The sequence below is a fragment of the Chanodichthys erythropterus genome, chromosome 15 (genome assembly GCF_024489055.1).
Source record: "Chanodichthys erythropterus isolate Z2021 chromosome 15, ASM2448905v1, whole genome shotgun sequence".
Classification (NCBI taxonomy): domain Eukaryota; kingdom Metazoa; phylum Chordata; class Actinopteri; order Cypriniformes; family Xenocyprididae; genus Chanodichthys; species Chanodichthys erythropterus.
In genome coordinates, this window is record NC_090235.1 from 6,715,093 (window position 1) to 6,734,976 (window position 19,884).

General features: G+C 37.2%; 2 protein-coding genes and 1 pseudogene across 2 annotated transcripts; 2 read left to right on the plus strand and 1 right to left on the minus strand.

Annotated features, from left to right (window-relative positions):
- The first annotated feature begins 239 nt into the window (after positions 1–239).
- Positions 240–4,102, plus strand: psmb9a (proteasome 20S subunit beta 9a). The gene is made up of 6 exons (XM_067411959.1): positions 240–494; positions 634–701; positions 2,030–2,161; positions 3,133–3,262; positions 3,484–3,625; positions 3,918–4,102. Exons 1-6 carry the CDS (start codon positions 447–449, stop codon positions 4,076–4,078), a joined length of 681 nt encoding a protein of 226 aa, XP_067268060.1. The 5' UTR covers positions 240–446; the 3' UTR covers positions 4,079–4,102.
- A 20-nt stretch (positions 4,103–4,122) lies between these two features.
- Positions 4,123–14,070, minus strand: LOC137037728 (antigen peptide transporter 2-like). Its single transcript, XM_067411953.1, has 11 exons — positions 13,480–14,070; positions 13,282–13,396; positions 12,696–12,826; positions 12,382–12,587; positions 10,184–10,381; positions 9,785–9,913; positions 9,326–9,514; positions 5,784–5,957; positions 5,272–5,431; positions 4,984–5,120; positions 4,123–4,811 (listed from the first exon to the last, which is right to left on the minus strand). Exons 1-11 carry the CDS (start codon positions 13,979–13,981, stop codon positions 4,584–4,586), a joined length of 2,169 nt encoding a protein of 722 aa, XP_067268054.1. The 5' UTR covers positions 13,982–14,070; the 3' UTR covers positions 4,123–4,583.
- Positions 14,071–15,146: 1,076 nt separating this feature from the next.
- LOC137002156 (proteasome subunit beta type-8-like) lies at positions 15,147–18,432 on the plus strand (annotated as a pseudogene).
- Positions 18,433–19,884: the final 1,452 nt, after the last annotated feature.

A 19,884-nucleotide genomic window follows, 5' to 3' on the forward strand; every position in this document is an offset into this window, starting at 1 on the left:
TCCATTCAGGATTTTTTTCTGGTTGAAAAAGTATTATCTTTTATTAAACTGCTAAAAATGTATTCATATTTGACAGAATGATACAGCCTTTTGATATTCAAATGTTCAGAAGTTCCCTTTTAGATTATGGATTTGGCCATAACAGTGGATATGCTATCGAGTAATATAGGAGTATTTTTGCTGAATCTGTTACTTCTCTTCCTGACCCCCTCTCTCCTTCTGTACAGGTGACATGAGGACGCTGTTCAGATACAGTAAGCACTATTCTGCACAACTAGGCTATACGGCAGTCAGTCAGTCGCGGCGCGTCATCGGCAATTCGAAAGCGAAAGAACATATAGCCTAGGCTACTGATCTTAAAACACGTTAGATTATCTTCATTAAAACACGTAAATACTGTAACATTTTTATCGAACATTGTATTTTGTCGTAAAACACTGTTAAAGATGCAGAATGTCAGCGAACATGACAGCTCGAGCGGTCTCAAAATGGGAGTAAGTTTGTGCCTTCCTTTTTTTCTCATTTCACGACGAACTAAACACCACGAATGATTTTTCCCCCCTTCAGTGTAATGCTTTTATGGAATATACGTTATCTGAATTCAGTCTTAATCTTATGATCTTGTCATTCCAGACCACCATTATTGCCGTTGAGTTCGACGGTGGCGTGGTAGTGGGTTCGGATTCAAGAGTTTCTGCAGGGTGAGTAGCTCACGGCTACGGGAGTGTGCTTATCAATAAGAACTTTTTCGTTTGTTTTTTTGTTTGCTTGTTTGTTTGTCGCCAAAATCTGTCTCGGCTACAAGCTAGCGTACATTCATTGCCAAGGGGAAAAACACAACTCAGGCTTCTCCTGTAGCTCAAACAGCATTGTGCAAGTTCACAAAGATTCCAGTGTTTACCCTGAACGCAGTATGATATGATAATAGAATGTCAGAATTCAGAAAAATTATTCATATTTAGAACCACTAAACAGTTTAGAAGTAGAAAAAACAAACAAACAAGCATTTGTGTCATTTTTTTTAAACATTCCCTGGTCTCCCCTTTATATTTAGCCTTTTGTATGAACAGAAGCATTTAAAGGATTAGTTCACTTTCAAATAAAATTTTCCTGATAATTTACTCACCCTCATGTCATCCAAGATGTTCATGTCTTTCTTTCATCAGTCGAAAAGAAATTAAGTTTTTGATGAAAACATTCCAGGATTATTCTCCTTATAGTAGACTTCAATGGGCACCAGATGGTTGAAGGTCAAAATTACAGTTTCAGTGCAGCTTCAAAGGGCTTTAAACGATACCAGACGAGGAATAAGGGTCTTATCTAGCGAAACGATTGGTCATTTTGGAAAAAAAATACACAACTGTATATGCTTTATAAACACAAATTATGGGCCTTGCACATTCTTCAAAAAGCTTACGCTGTATGTCCTACGCCTTTCCTATTCAACTTACGAAACGAACGCAGCGGCAGTTTCAGTTTTTTCCGTAAGCAGAATAGGGAAGGCGTCGAACGTACGCCGTAAGCTTTTTGAAGAATAAAGCGGAAGCACGTGCAAGGCAATAATTTGTGTTTATAAAGCATATACAGTTATGTTTTTTTTCGAAAATGACCGATTGTTTCGCTAGATAAGACCCTTATTCCTCAGCTGGTACTGTTTAAAACCCTTTGAAGCTACACTGAAACTGTAATTTTCACCTTCAACCATCTGGAAGCCATTGAAGTCCACTATAAGCAGAATAATCCTGGAATGTTTTAATCAAAAACCTTAATTTGTTTTTGACTGAAGAAAGAAGAACATGAACATCTTGGATGACATGGGGGTGAGTAAATTATCAGGAAAAATGTATTTAAAAGTGGACTAATCCTTTAACACAATCATTAGCTATACTGGATGAAATATGGAGAAGTAACTATTGCTTTTATTACAAATACTTTTATTCTGTTTGCCTAATCAACATTTTCTTTGTAGTAAAAGCTTTTTTTGAAAACAGTGTTGAAAACCAGACATTTTGCCATGTTTTGTAATCAGGGCCTCTGTGGTGAATCGGGTGATGAACAAGCTTTCCCCCCTCCATGACAAGATCTACTGTGCTCTGTCTGGATCAGCCGCTGATGCTCAAACCATTGCTGAGATAGTCAACTACCAATTAGATGTTCACAGGTATTTTGATACATTTAATCAATACCACACAGAGAGGGTTGCTGTTGTTCAGAATATATCAAGAGGTTAATATCGAGTAACTTACATTTCAAACAAACTTTGGCCTGGTGGTTTGTGTTTTTTGTCCACCACTGAAAGTAGTTCAGAAAGAAGCCATTGATCAGTGAACGTACATAGAGCACTCAAATTTGGTAAATGGAGGTTTAATCTTGCTTGATGATCAAGAACCAATGAGGTTCATTCTTGTGTCACACTAATACTTTGAGCTTCCTCAAGAACCAATGAGGTTTAGTTCTCGCACATCAAGCAAGTGGTTGACCGTGCTCTATGTACATGTGCTTATCAATGTTTATATATGAATAAAAGAATGAGTAATTGACGACAGAATTTTTATTTTTGGTGAATTGTCCCATTAGCCTTGTTCAGACTGTCAGTCCAAATCTGACTTTTTGTGCATATCCGATCGGCAAAAAAAATTCACATGAAATCCAAAATTTTACAAATCCTGGACCAGAGCATGTGAGTGGAATAGTGTGACAACATTATGTCATCTTTGCTCAAAGCATTCTGGATCCACTTTGGGTTTTCACTCCCTGCTCACTGGTAAGAGAAAAAGCTCCAAACAATCAGCTCCAAAATCTAAGTTTCCACTCCACACCACTCACATACTGTAGTCCTGACTGTTGTGTACATAAAAGCAGAGTAATACAAACAGTAAAGTGTACCAGTGCTATCAGTATAATATCTCATATTAATTGAAGCAATAAGCCCCAAGAAGCCCTGGTTTGCAGATAATTAAGAACAGCTATGGGCCATTGTTAGGCATGACACAGCTCAAACAATCAGAATCAAGGATACATTTTACATCCATTTTATAAAATGCATTTTACAACACTAAGTAATTGAAGTTAAAAAAAGAAATAAATAGAATGGATGGCTTTAAAGTTTGCACCATCTTTTTTTGTGGATAGTATTGAGGTGGATGAGGATCCATTGGTGTGTTCAGCAGCTACACTGGTGAAGAACATTTCTTACAAGTATAAAGAGGAACTATCAGCTCATCTCATTGTTGCTGGATGGGACAAGAGGGCGGGTGGACAGGTATCTGTGACTAAAGTGTGCAAAAGGATGAGTTTGTGTGTATAGTTATTGTATTAATCCTTCATGAAGACATCAAAATTTATGTGGAGAAAATGCAGTGTTTAGATAAAATAAGACACATTGAAAAAGAATCATTTCAGATCATTTGCATTTTATATGATATACTGTATCATTTTGTGCATATTGGTATTCTTTTCTCTGGTTCTCGTCTACCTTTTCAGGTCTATGCAACCCTTAATGGGTTATTAAGCAGACAGCCATTTGCAGTGGGTGGCTCTGGAAGTTTCTACATCTATGGCTTTGTGGATGCGGAATACAGAGCAGGCATGACCAGACAGGAGAGCCAGGAGTTTGTGATCAACAGTGCGTTGCATATAAAACATTTAGGCTTTGTGTAGTTGCACTTTATGGTCATGCATCTTTTCCAGTTTATAAAGATCACTGATAGTCTTTAGCTCATGGTCTATGGCCCTTATGTTTTCAATCATATTTCAAGTAATTTTACTTAAAATACTGAACTGGTGTTGCAAAATAATCACAAACTAAATACAGTATGTTATGTAGAATAACATTAATATTTGTCTTAAAATGATTTCCAATAGGCATACTTAAAATGTGAATCTGTTCTAATTCACAATGTGCTTTGTGCTTCAAGGTCTGTCACTGGCAATGAACCGAGATGGTTCCAGTGGAGGTGTGGCTTACCTCGTCACTATTGACAGTGAAGGCGTGGAAGAGAAATGTATTCTGGGAAACCAGCTTCCTACATTCTATGATCCAGATACAAATGAGCCATCCAAGGCAGTGAAAGTGTGAAAACTTTGTTTGATTCTTGTGTATTGTTTATCAATAAAATATTCTCTCTTTTTTCCTTGTGCAATGTTCATCTTTATTATTTTATTACCTTTGTTGCACCTTGTGATAACAAGCAGATAATTGCAATAATAGATTTAAGGAAAGAACATCAGAATGAAAGAGTGGGACATGAAAATAAAAATATAAGTGTGTATTCATATAAGAACAATATATTGCTTATATTGACATGATACACATAAATCTACTTTGGCACCGATTGCTGTTTTGTATATTACTGCTTTTTCTTGATTCACAATTCACTTCAAGTGAGTGAGTGCTTTTAACTTCTGGATTATTCACAGGTCATTCACAAAGTGGAAAACATACAAATGGTTAACCCTCAAAAACAAAATAAAGTGTATTTGAATACAGTGCTATTTAAAAGGTAACAAATTCTGTTTCATTATGAATATGCTACCTATTATTATAAATAGTAATGCATTCTTGGAAAATGCCTATAAGAAAATCATTCTTGTTTGACCTCTTCCTTATCGGCTTCTTTTTCCTCATTGAAGAGCCTCTCTCTCAGTTTATAGTAATTGCCTTTCTTCTCCATCAGTTCCTGGTGTGTCCCTTGCTCCATAACCTCTCCTTTGTCAATCACAATGATCTGGTCTGCCCTTTCAATTGTTTTCAGCCTATGAGCGATCACCAGCAAGGTCTGGTAAGGGTGGCGAGCCAGAGCATCTTGAACCTATTAATGGAATAAAGTGATGCAGGCATGAACAAAAGTAGATGAAAATGAACATCTGAAGAGATACAGCAGAATCCGAACACTGTACACAAGGTACTATTAGTTTCAATGAGCTTCTTATTTAGTAAAGCAGCATACTTTAAGAATTCAATGGAGAAGAAGTGTCATGTACCATGCGTTCACTCTCAGTGTCCAGGCTGCTGGTGACTTCATCCAATATGAGGATCTGAGGTTGTCTGATCAGAGCTCTGGCAATAGCAATGCGCTGCTTCTGACCACCAGAGAGAAGACATCCACGCTCTCCAACATCTAATGTACATCATGCAAATAAACCATGTTACATACACATACTCATTAAGAGGTCATATTCACTGAAATTACCTGTCATAATATACCAAAATATAAGTATTGTATATAATTTACAGACATCAGTGGGCCAAGGATGATTCTTCATGGGTACCTGAGTCATATGATTTTTCTAGTCTACTGATGAAGTCATGGGCATTGGCTTCTTTGGCTGCATCTTCCACTTTTTTCTGATCACAATCAGTCAAACCGTAACATATGTTGTCCCTGATGGAGCCAGAAAAAAGCACAGGGTCCTGACCTACCATGGCCACCTATGACACAGACAGGCAAGAACATTTTGATTAACAATCAACCATAGTTATTTCCAGTCCCCATTCTCATTTATAACCAGGGTGACCAAGCGTTTGCAGCTGTGGAAGGACCTTCCGTTTCATGTCAGGTCCTCTTCCTCACTGGCCATTTTTTTTAATCTAGCTTTTTCCCCATTGCTTTTGATGCAGTTTGAGTTGTTTGTGTGTATGTTTTACAATATTTTGTTAGTTTATAATGCTATTTTTTCTGCTTTTTATTTATGCTTTATTCATACAGTATGCATAGGAATAAATACTATGTTTACTCTTTATACATGAAAATCTTACGTAAGTCAAGGTCTTTGACTATTACCTTTTGGTGTAAATATTTGTGCTGGTAGTTCTGCAGTGGTTGTCCATCTAACAGAATCTGTCCCTGCTGAGGCTGGTAGAATCTCTCCAGCAGACTCACACAGGTGCTCTTCCCCCCACCTGACATTCCCACCAGAGCCGTCATCTGACCCGGCTTCAACTCCAGAGAGAAGTTCTGAAATCAATGAACATGCGATCACATAATTTTCTACATGGCACAAGATGGCACATGGCCTCTGCTGATTCTGCAGCCAATGAGCTACACTCAAAAAAATGAACTTTCACTGTTGTTAGTTTCACTCAAACCACCCTTGTTCACATTACTTAAAAAACTCATGTACTACATGAACGTAATTTAACTGCGTTGTTTCTACTAAAATTGAGTATTGTCAGCTTTACTTAGTAAGTGTTTGTTCAGTCAACTTAACATTGCTGTGTGAAACGCACACATTATTGTTGACATAACTAACTGTGCAGTGGAGCCGTTCCCAGCATGCTTTGCAAGGGACTGCATTAGGAGAGTAAATTTAGGGATTAAAGTGTTATTTTATGTGTTTTTCAGTAAAGGGAAAGATGTTGTTAGTTTATGTTAGTGTTTAATGTTCAGTTATGTTGGACATTTAGAGTAGTTTTTGATTTTTGTGGTTACCATCATGCAAAAGAGTGTCGCCTGTGTTTAGGCTGTGCGCGCTCACATTCGCATGTTTATAGGATGAAACTCCTGCTCTCAATTCAATTGAGTTTGTTCAATTAGTTATTTTTTGAGTGCATTTTGGGGTGAGGGGCTGCATTCTGATATGTTGTATCCTTTTTATTTAAATGATTATTCAAAAAATCAACATAACATTATTAAGTAAACTGCACATATAAATATTATGTAACAGTGACATTCAAATGATTTGTATTTACTCAAAGAAATTTTGTCAGCTTTACTTGAATTCTTTTGTTCATTCAACTAAATAGTTTTTTGTACAAATTACTCAATATTGTTGCGTGGAACCACTTGACACTTATTTTTAAAGTAAATCCAACAATTCATTTTTTTGAGTGTAGCTTGTGCAACATTTGAATAATCTGGTTCAGTGATCGTAAGCTGGTTCTGCAGCGGGCTATCAGAGTTCCTCTGAAACCCTCCATCTCCTCCAGCTCCACCTGTCTAGATCTTATGTATGCTTATTCATGCAGCAAATCAACATAACATGCACGCTCACATATTGTGTCTATCTATTGGCAGTAAATATATTTATAAACAAATATACAACTTAACTAAGCTAAAATTTTGGATATTGTTTACAATATATTTAAGGGGTTAGAAATTTCTGTCCTTAAGTACTCACCCTAATATCGTTCCAAACCTGTAAGACCTTTGTTCATCTTCAGAACACAAATTAAGATATTTTGATGAAATCCAATAGGCTTTTTTTATCGCCCATAGAAAGCAACATAATTACCATCATTCAAGGTCCAGAAAAGTAGTAAAGACATTGTTAAAATAGACAACGTGACTACAGTGGTTCAACCTTAATGTTATGAAGACATCAAGAATCATTACTATTCATTATTTACATTTTACCACTGCATCAAATCTTATACCATCATGGTTTTTAATTATCATTTATATGCTGGTGACATTTAAATATACCTGTAAACCAGCTCTACCCACTCAAATCACAAGAAACTTTGCTTACATGAAGAGAACAACATTAATGAGATGAGCTGCTGTATTTATGTTATCAGTTGTAAGTTATTTCTTACTTCTGTTTTGTTGTTGTTGTTGTTGTTGCATTTTGTCCTGTTTTTCACTGCGCTTTATTCTAATTTGTAATTTGCTGCTGATTGTCTTCTCTGGTTATTGCTTCCAAGTTCAACTGTAACTGTAATGTAAAGTGACCTTGAGCTCTGGAAAGGCGCTATATAAATAAAATTATTATATAATAATAAATTATAAAATAAATTATTATTATTATGAAGCGACAAAAATAATTTTGTGCACAAAAAATAAAAATAACTTTATTCAACAATTTCATCTCTCCCGTCATTATCCTACGCTGCTCACGTTCAGCGCTTCCATATTTACATACGAATGCCAGCTCAGTATTGGCCGGCTCCAGTGTCAGCATCACACGCATGCTTCGGGCTGCTCATGTGAACATCATCAGCCAATACCGAGCCGGTGTTCTGACGCAGAATCTGGAAGCGCTGAATGTAAACAGTGAAGGAGAATGACAGGGAGAGACTAATTTGTTAAATAAAGTTGGTATTTTTGTTTTGTTTTGTGCACAAACCGTATTTTCATTGCTTCATGATATTAAGGTTGAACAACTGTAGACATGTTAACTATAGAGTACCTCAGGGATGAGGTGTTTTTGTAGGCCAACATGGAAATTAGCAGCGCACGGATTCCCTCGATCGAAAGCCTATGCATTTTTCCCATAGACTTTTGGAAAATCGCAAAAAATAAGGGTTATGACACTTACACGTTTTGTCTATCAAGATAATCTTTACAAGTTAACACAACATTTATACATTTTCAAGCCTAAAAAAAGTCGTCAGATGTAAAAAGCTAACAGTAGGCTATAAACGGACTACAGCACACCATGGTCGCGGATCAACGTCATCACCACCAAGCTCCCTCAAACTTTATTTAAAAAACAACTTTATTTAAAAACATGTTCGCTGGTTATGATCTGCGCTGTGTATGAATACTTATCCACTTTTCCATGAGAAATGCTGTCCAAATGTCCTGTTTGTCATGATGACATCTTATGTCCCCACCAAAGGAAGTAGTCCCTTTTAGCAACTTGTTAGCAACAGCTGTTTTTAAGACACAATAAAGGTTTTAAAAAATCACATGGGGGTAATAACTGGTGTGTTTTATGTCATAGATCAAAACATGAAAATATTTAGAGGCTTTGTTAACCACAGACCTTATTTCAGGGGGTTTAGCAAAAACCCATTCAAAAAACCCATAGACTTTATAGCGATGGAACCGAAGTCCTAAAATGCTAACTCGCTTCCGGGTTTTGCCAACAAAAACACATTATTCCTGAGGTACTCTATTTTAACAATGTCTTTACTACTTTTCAGGACCTTTAATGATGGCAATTATGTTGCTTTCTATGAGGGACAAAAAAGGCAAAAGGTGAATTTCAATCAAAATTTCAAAAACACTGTTTGAAAGTTAGTCGGGCCAACACCAACAACAAAGTCTAACCAATCAGCATTAGGGGCGTATAATGGTCTAGGAGAGAGAACAAGCAAGAGGGAGATTTGAAAATAAGAAAAAACAACGAACGAGAGATGGGACACAATACAAAAGAGCTCAAAAGAAGCAGGGTGGTTAGGATTGGAGTGAGTTTTGGAGGCGGAGCAGTGAAGAGAGGGGTTGATTTCAAATATCAACAATGTCCAACAGCGTTTTTCAAAATCTACTGATCCCACTTTTAATGACAGAAATTTCATTTTTGGGTAAACTCTCCCTTTATTAAGTGATATTTCAGCTGAGTTAAGTTGCATACACTGCACATTCTGAGTGCGCTGTACCTTGAGGGCTGGCTGATCAGGTCGAGTTGGGTAAAAGAAAGTGAGGTTTTTGAAGTAGACTTGGCCAGCCAGGGTTTCAGGGTGAAGACTTCCATCCATGTCTACAAGTGGCTTTCTGTCCAGGTACTCAAAAACTTTAGCAGCTGCACCCACAGAGTTTAGCATGTCTGAATACATGTAGACAAGTGTCTAAGGAAAAACAGATAGAGATAATCACAGGTTTAAGATTTTTCTCAGAGCAATCCTGCCTGATTTATCTTAAGACAGCAGGTATTTTACTTCATAATTTTTTACTAAAATTGTAAGAAAAATGCCCAATTCAGTAGGAATTATAACCAAATTACCAAAACATTAAGCATTTTTAATTAAGTTCATCTGTGAAACCCAAATTTCTCTCACTGCCTCTGAGAAAACTACTTGAGAATAATATGAAAATATGAAAATAAAATGAATCCAAACCCTGATGTATGTTCCCAGGTCACCCTGGTAGAGGATGAAGGACACAAGTTTGCCTGTACTCATGTGTCCTGATTTGATGAGTTGGCGACCGTAGTACAGCATCAGAACTTGCATTCCTAATGACATCAGCTGTAGGAATAAATATAGTACAGTTGAATTAAAACAAATTACATATGACATGCTCAGTCTGATGATACAAAGAAATTAAGCAATGTTTATAGCTAATATTTTACTTTTCCACTCTTATACCTATATATTTAAATTAATGTATATATATTCTAAAGATATATTTCAATTCAATATATGCTGCCTATTGTGTTGTACACTATGTTTACTATGTGCACTACTGCAGTATGTATTAAAATTGTACAATATATTTTAAACCTATGCAAAACCCACCCTTCGCACTAATAGGTAGACGGCCCTCACTGTGTCTCTTCGAGTCTTCAGGTTGTGAGTGTCAGTCAAACGGTCGTCATAACGACAGGCCTCACTGGATTCCATGCGGAAACTGCGTACAGTCCTCACCCCGGCAACCGCTTCTCCTGCTGTCTCATTGGCTCTGGCCACCGAGTCCTGAACTTCTTTTGATAATTGCTGCACAACAAGATGGTTTTTGGTTCAGTGTAAATGTTTAAAAGAAAAATCATTCAAAAATTAAAAGAGATACAGGGGAAGCATTATTTAAAATTAAGTTATTCTTGAAGGGTCCACGTTATGTTAAAGGGATAGTTCACCCAAAAATGAAAATTTGATGTTTATCTGCTTAGCCCCAGGGCATCCAAGATGTAGGTGTCTTTTTTTCTTCAGTCGAACGCAAATTATGATTTTTAACTGCAACCGCTGCCGTCTGTCAGTCAAATAATAGGAGTGATTGGGAACTTGAACAATAAGAGTCGAAAAAACTTCCATAGACAAATCCTAATTAAACCCTGCGGCTCGTGACGGCACATTGATGTCCTAAGACACGAAACGATCGGTTTGTGCAAGAAACCGAACAGTATTTATATCATTTTTTATGATATATAATTTTTGTCTCGCGCTCATTGAAGTATATGGGCGAGACATCACTTCCGTCAGTAGAGCGGGTTTTTTGACCTCACTAACAGGATGCTGAACGAAGTTGGACATAGTGGTGTATTAGAGGTAAAAATGATATAAATAATGTTCGTTTTCTCACACAAACCGCTCGTTTCGTGTCTTAGGCCATCAATGTGTCGTCACAAGCCGCAGGGTTTAATTTGGATTTGTCTAAGCAGGTTTTATTTACTGTTACAGTAGAAGTTTTCATTTTTGGGTGAACTATCCCTTTAAAGGTGCCCAAGAACATGTTTTCAAAAGATGTAATATAAGTCTTAGGTGTCCCCTGAATGTGTCTGTGAAGTTTCAGCTCAAAATACTCCATAGTTTTTTTTTTTTTTAACTGCCTATTTTGGGGCATCATTATAAACGCGCCGATTTATGCAGAGCGGCCCCTTTAAATCTCGTGCTCTCCGCCCACGGAGCTTGTGCTTGCCTTAAACAGCATAAACAAAGTTGACACAGCTAATATAACCCTCAAAATGGATCTTTACAAAGTGTTCATCATGCAACATGTCTAATCGCGTAAGTAGAGTATTTATTTGGATGTTTACATTTGATTCTGAATGAGTTTGAGGCTGTGCTCCGTGGCTAACGGCTAATGCTACACTGTTGGAGAGATTTATAAAGAATGAAGTTGTGTTTATGAATTATACAGACTGCACATGTTTAAAAATGAAAATAGCGACGACTCTTGTCTCCGTGAATACAGTAAGAAACGATGGTAACTTTAACCACATTTAACAGTACATTAGCAACATGCTAACGAAACATTTATAAAGACAATTTTCAAATATCACTAAAAATATCATGTAATCATGGATCATGTCAGTTATTATTGCTCCATCTGCCATTTTTCGCTATTGTTCTTGCTTGCTTACCTAGTCTGATGATTCAGCTGTGCACAGATCCAGACGTTACTGGCTGCCCTTGTCTAATGCCTTTCATAATGTTGGGAACATGGGCTGGCATATGCAAATATTGGGTTCGTACACCCCGACTGTTACGTAACAGTCGGTGTTATGTTGAGATTCGCCTGTTCTTCGGAGGTCGTTTAAACAAATTAGATTTATATAAGAAGGAGGCAGTAGCGGTTTTAGGCACGGGCGAACCGGGCAGCTGCCCGGGGCGTAATTTTTTCGTAACACATTGGGGGCGGCAGCACGAGCAGATAAAAAAAAAAAAAACGGGGACGGGGGATCCACACCAAGAAAAGGCTCGAAAGGGGTCTCGCCCAGGGTGTATTTCAATGTAGAACCGCCACTGGAAGGAGGAAACAATGGAGTTTGAGACTCACTGTATGTCATTTCCATGTACTGAACTCTTGTTATTCAACTATGCCGAGGTAAATTCAATTTTTGAATCTAAGGCACCTTTAACAGAGCAAGGCTTGATGAAAAAGAGGTCAAAGGTCATAAGGAGATGCCTAAATCTTGATCTTACATTTGTGGTGTGCTTTAAAATAACACCTCTGAGCTACATTGCTGTATTTAAATACCCTATTCTGTTCATCTGACCTCATAGTGTGTGTTGTAAATCTTTTGAGTGATGGCAATCAGTGGGGCTTCGATGAAAGTGACCAGCGTGAGTTTCCAGGACAGGCTGACCATCAGATACAAGATGCCAACACTCTTGATTATACTGCGCAGGAGGATGTTCACGTTCATTGCCACTGATTGGCTCATTAGCTTGGTGTCAACAGACAGACGTGATGTCAAGTCCCCTGACAACAGATAAAAACAGTTTGAGATAATAATCGAACACAAAGCATTCAAATTTGTAATCAGCACATGCATAAAATCTTTACTTCTTAAGCACTAATTAGTCCTACCTGTCTTTTTATCCTCAAAAAATCCTATCTCCTGATTGACCAAAGAACTAAAGAGCATAAGACGAACTCTCTTGTTCAGTCTGGACAGAGTGCACATGAAGAGACCTCCTCGCAACCCAGAGGACAAAGAGCTATAGAGGAGGACAATATTTAAAAGATTATTATATACAATATATAGCCTACATGTTAATATTTTTTCATGGTGAATGTGATTTCACCAAGACATGTTCCTGGATCAACATTCCAATCAACCAATCAGATTTGAGGGACAAGTTTACCATTTATGTCAATTTTAGGCTTGCAACCAGGGATAGGTGCTTCTACATTGATATTATTCACATATCTTTCCCCTCTGATTTTAGGCGTAAGTTATGGGTAGGATTAGGTTTAGGGGTAGGAATAGGGTTAAGAGAAAATTTTCGGACAGGAATGTTGTTCCAGGATCAATAAAATAGGTTGATCCAGGAACATGTCTTACTTGGCAAAATCATGGTGACCTTTTTTTTCACATGTATGTTTTTGACACAATCCTATTGACACAAACATAAACTGTGATAACAGGTTATTTTTACATAACATTCAGTACCTGCCCAGTGAGAGGAGACCCATGAGAAAGATTGCTGACATGAAGCTGTTTGGTTGGTAATGTTCTCCCAGGATGTCTATGACCTTTCCCGTGTAATATGGAATGCACATGTCACCTTTAAAACACAAAAAGAAGAAAAGCATTTACAGTATTGTGCTTCATTTGAACGGTCTGTTTACAAAGACTCCTTTAACTTACATATGACAGCAAGAGCAAGAAACACAAACGCTCCGCTCAGTAAGGGGGCGTCGGGTTTGGAATAACGGACCACTCGCATGAAGAGCGCCCGGTTTCTCTGTTTCGTCTCCGCACATTCTGGACTATCCGCTTTCCATTTTGTGTCGGGAAAACTTACTTCCCAGAACAAACACGCTATAAGTGTTGCAGCTGTAGAAGTAATAGTTTTTCCAGGGCAAGACAAACACCCGCTCCAGTACTCCAGCTTAGTGTTCATGAGGAGAGTCAGTCCGCTTTCATAAACCGGACACATCAAGCATGTCACCGCCACGCAGCGCCGCACGGACGCATCTTTCCAGCTGCTGAACAGAAAACACCTGAGACTTACCCACTTCACACCAGCCACGAACCAGAGCTGAGTCAAGAGAAATAAACTGCTGTTATTCTTTAATAATGCACGTGTGCTGTAATGAAGCACACAGCTTATCGCCAGGTCCACGAGCAGCGCTTTAGCATGATACATCTTGAACTCTATCCCGTTTATTTATTTCTAAGCACAAATAATAAAGGAATGAATTGTGTCTTTATCGAAGGCGAGCTATAGCCCATGCTAGATTCCTTCAAAATAGCATTTTCCTCTCGATGCTCTGGTATAGTTTCGGTTTCGTTTTCCCCCTACACTGTGGGCATTTCAATGGGGAGTAGGCTAGCTCTAGACTAGCTACTTTTGTTATTTGTGGACCAATAAAAGCTTTTCTGTCCTTGGTAATTCAGAGACTGGAATTGAAACACCAACTGTTTTCCAACTGTTTCCAACTGTGTTTGAAACACCAAAACCAACGGAATGGAGTAGGATATTAATACAGCTATTATTTTCAAAATCATAATAAAAGTTAGAATAATAAGAGCAAACATAAAACTTGATATTGGCACAATAGAGTAATATAAAACGTTTTAAAATGATGTTCTGTCATTCAGTGCAATGGATAAGAAGAGGGGGAAAACAAGGCACTAAACATGTAGGCTACTACCATTTATCCCAAAAATAATAATTTGTACAAGATATAGATATTGTCTAATAAACAACTAATGTGTGTGTATGTGTGTGTGTGTGTGTGCCACCTCTGAAGTAGTGACAGATAAAATGTGTGCCATTGCAGCTAACATAATAGCCTACTGATTAAATATCCATTGCACTAGTTATAAAAAAAACCTTCCCATGGCCTTTTAAAAAAAAAAAAATAAAAAAAATTGAATGACATAATTTATAATGCAAATGCATATAGCTCACATCAGTCAAAATCATTTTATTTTTTATTTTTTTGTCTGTTGTTGTGGCACAGGAACAGCCAGACACAGAGAAGACATATCAAATATACTGTCATCAAACCTCATTAACTTCTCCATTAAAAGTGGCAGAAAGTTGTCATAGCGGTTAATACTGCAAGACATGCTCTTCAGGTGTGTGCATACTTGGTGGTGTATTATAATCTTCACCTGTTATCACACATAAGCTACACTGTGTGATCATGTTTGCACCAAACATCAGGCTGCACTTTATGTGATGTCACTCTACATTAATGTTTAATTGCTACTATTTCTCATGTATCGAGGTATGACCAGAACTAATTTTAGGGGGTTTTGACTTCACTGGCAGTCATCTGTACACAGTTGGCCCTTATAGGAGCATGGACAAGGGGTCATATCTAGCCATGGGTATGTGACATCCAATTGATGATTCATAAACTTAATCATTAGGAATGTGCTAATCGAGAACATGACAGCTACTGTATGTTTAGTTTCCGCATTTTGAGGATTTGGTGATCTGGCTGCTATGAAGTAAACATGGATGTTAGTTGCTTTTTTGTTGAACCAATAGCTGCTTATTGTAAGGTTCTGTCAATATCCCTGTGTTCCTGTAGCTGAAGTAAATGAATGTGAAGATTAAGTAAATGCAACAGGAAAGAAAAAAAAAGTATTTTCTACATTTAATAAGTTGGTTAAAGCATGAACTTTAAAATATTCAGCATACTTGTGTGCTCAATTTAAATATGTAAAATTTAAATCTTTAAATTGTATTATTTTGAATTATTTGTTGTATCTATATTGAGTTCTCAAATAGCAATCCAAGAGCAGAAAATACACAAAATTCACAAAATACTTTTCAGTGGTATAAAAGAAGTTATTTTAAACATAGTCTGCTCTGTGGTTTCAGGCATCAACAACCTGCCTGGATAATGATGAGTTTTGGAATAGGGTGTGTCCAGATTTGTTTCTGTACCTTACCAATGCTACACCTGTTAGTGTTAACCATAGACATAGATAGTTGTCTATGGTTTTAACCTGCATCAGATGAATCTGCATAGATACTGATGATGCTGAAAGACTCACACTCCTATTGGTCAACCAGCAGTGTGCAGAGCCTTTTCTCCAAAGAATCACAAAATGTTCATGTTTATCTCAAATAGGCCTATTCTTAATAGCATAGGTGAATAGAAGAACTTAATTTAAAGATGCTATTCCAAGTTAAACTATGTATAGGTTTTTTTAAAGCCTATATTTTCTGGTTGTAATCAAAACTATGTAAATCTTTGGTTTCTAAATCATTGTTTTCCGCAGAGGAATCACCTTTCCTTTATGTAAAATATGTAGACCTACACTTGCAGCATCAAAGGAAGCCAGTAAAGTGATTGAGATCAACCCTTCTCTGCTGGGCACTATGTCAGGCTGCAATGTAAACTGTCAGTACTGGGAGAGACTGCTGACTAAAGAGTGCAGGTCTGTCTAAGCATGCTTCTGGGGAAGAGCATCTGCTCACAGGATGAAGTTACCAGTTTCAGCTGTGTCAGGAAATGTATTCCATCTAAACATTAGATGAAGATTGTTAGAAGAACAAACTTTGGAGAAAAATTATTATTCATATTTCACACCTTGTGAAAATAACCTTGTGTGACATGAGTAAATTATGACATTTTATGGTGAACTAAGAAGAGGTGTTATATATCTGAGGTATATATCTGTCTATTTTTTTTTTTCTTCATCTTTCAATTTAAAATAGGCTACTCATATTCAAAAATATTTGCATGTACTATGTATGACCACAATGCCCCCAGGAACGTAAAATAAATTTTCCCTGAAGAAATAAAGTTGTGTAGAAGCTAAGCAGAATTGTGTTGTTTGGACCACCGCTATTCTTCATTAATATATTAATATGTAAGTGTTTGTGTGTTTTAAAAACAGACAAACTACATAACAAGCAAAGTACCTCAGTGTCTGCAGCCTCCAAACTCCTGTCCAACATGATGCTGGGATACAGAGGCATGGGCCTGTCTAGGGGGAGTATTATCTGCGGCTGGGACAAGCAGGTGAAGTCTGTGTGTTTATATAGCTGTTTTTGTTTTGATTGTTTGCAAATTTTTTTAGGGTGCTCTCAGTCTAAGCATGTAATATTATAGGTTACAACAAATTAAATACAACAATAAAATAATATTATTGTAATTCTTTTAGTAAGGTCTCATGATCTTCATGAGCAAGTTATGCATACACATAATCTCCCGTAATGTTCATATTATCTTTTCCCTCGCATCAGGGTCCAGGCCTGTACTATAAGGATGACAATAGCACACGTCTCTCTAGTCTCAGCCTCAGACGTCATGCCCACAGACCGTTGGCTGAATATCTGATGCATATAGCACACTTAACTGGAAACACTTCAGGAGTTTCGAAGTCGTCATCTGGTTGGTTGAAATCTACAGGATGTTCGGGAGACGGGTGTGTCGTGTTCTTTAACGGTCCGCCTGGAAACAAATGCCGTGATGCCAAACGCCCTCATGGAAGAGTAAAGCTGTTGTGTTTACAGCTGTGACAACGAGCACTTACCATGATAATTGATTAGATGCATGCCGGTCTGTTATTGTAGGGACATTGACTTTACATTTTCACTCCCCTAAACATGACATGGAACAAAACAAACTTTCTTGGCCAATGAAAGCTGTGATAGAGTCCAGACCTTCTGCCGTCAGTCTGAAGGTCTGGCTACGCAAGAATAACATCTCTCTGGCCAGATGTTTTCCATTGGCTGCGAGTGCAGCTATGCATATAGTGTCGTGGACAGTGGTGATCGTGAGGATATGAGAGTGGAGGCATATGAGGCTGACTGATGCCACACACAGAGAAGCTTACTCTGGCTGTGTGGTCAACCTTTAAGTACATCAATGTATTACAGTTTGGCTGGCGTAAAATCTGAGGCAGAAACTTCTTTAACAGTAAATACATTTATAACATATTTACCTGCAATAATGTTCCATTTTGTTTCAACCTAAATATGGGAAATTTGTCCACCCAACCTTGTGTTTCTGAACACTATTATTTTCGTAATTCATTAATGTTCATTGCTGTTACATAGTGTGAGAGTGTGTGCCATGATGTTTTCTCCTAGTTTACCACATGCAGGAGGATGGCTGGATGTAAGGAGGATGTGTCAGAGTTAATCCAACACTTTAAGAAGGGAATGTTCTGATCACATCTGATCTCTCATTTATGCAAATCTAACAGATTTTTAAAAGGCTATCTGACAGAAAAAAAATAACTGTTCTCAAATCAAAGACCATTTTGGTGCATTCTTTGTAACATATTTGAATTGTATTTTCTGTACTTTTTTTAGCAAACAAAAATTACGTTAATCTGCTTATTTTGCAGGACACATATAGCCCCTGTATATCTTTTTTCTGTGCTAGCTGCAACACAATGGGGGTTAAACAGAAAGTGTAAATAAGAATATTATCTCAGGTAAGGAATGTACAGTGTTAAACATAAGCATATGAAGGATTAGTCAAGATATCCCAGGATTGCATTTACCTGGGGTTTAGAATGACCCAGATTTAACCATTTCAAGTGTGAAAATTGGTGCTTGAAACACTTAGGGGCTTTTTACACTGTAATCTGTTCTAACTCACAATGTGCCTTGAACTTCTAGGTCTGTCACTGGCAATGAGCAGTGGAGGTGTGGCCTGCTTTGTTACCATTTACATTTAAAGTGTGGAACATAAATGTATTCTGGGAAACCAGCTTCCTACATTCTATGATTCAAATATAATGGAGCCAGCCAAGCAAAAGTGTGAACAAAAATATTGCTTAATGGATAGTTTATCAATAAAAACCATTCTTTCTTTATTCTTGTACAATGTTCTTGATGCACCTTGTGTTTACCTATAGAACATGCAGATAATTGTTCAAAGGAAAATTAATATTTTTCACAAGAACAGTATGTATATTAATCAGAATGACAAAAAGAATCATGAAACCAAATGTAGATGTATATTCATATACAGTAATAAGAAACTATTGACAACGATACAGATAAATCAATTTTGGCATTGATTGCTGTTTTATACTTAAAGGTGCTATAGAGGATGTTTTGTTTTATACATTTTTGCAATATTATTTGAAACTGTCTTTACTAACTGATAAAAGACTATTTATTAGGTGCACTGAAAGGAATAATATCAATATACATCATCTGTGCACGAGGTAGGGCCTTAAAAACATCAGCCAATTGTTTATGTGATCATCACAAAAAATGATTGGCCCTCTGGCTTGTCAATCACTGCCATTACGTTCCTTGTGAGAGACATGCGCGGATTGGCCCACTGGCTTGTCAGAGGGTTAATACTAATGAGTGTTTAGCAGAATAGACAAGCTTTGACATATATATATACGCAGATGGCACATTCAACCACTCCAGACACGTCGACACACCCTCCATCTTGCAATGGTCACAGTAAGAATCAATGATGCTACAACATTGCACAGCTTCTGGTTGTGAAACTGCTGAGAATTAAATTCCCAAAGAAATGGGATAACCTTTCACAGGTGAGAATGTGTTGGTTTGTGTTTTAAAATATATTAATTCAATATCACATTTTTTTCTATGGTACTTTTAATGTTTTTGTTTTTACTATGGTAGGCCTAACCTTTCAATGTTGTGTTAGCTGACACCTTTGTCTTGTTGTATTTTGTTAGTTTGGCAAAATCATCAAGTTTATTTCATATAGATATTTATAACTAGTTGCAGCTGGTGGCACAACGTAGCCTAGTTTTGACTTATATGGGCACTAAGTTACAACTTATTCACTATAAATATTTTTACGTTGCACCATTAAACTTAGAAGTGTAACTCTACATATAAACTAAGTATTTATGGAAGCCTCTATTCAGGAGTAATGGTTGGAATACAATAGCAGACTGACTGAACTGCATGAATCAGCTCTTGTTTTACCTGACAGACTTCACTTCTTTATTCATGATAATGCTGGCATTTACACTTGTTTACATTTTAAGAGAGAGAACATTATGTGAAAAATTACTTAAGCTCTTCAACAGGAAACTGTCCTAAACAGCGCTCTACTGTGTGCAATGTGCATAGGT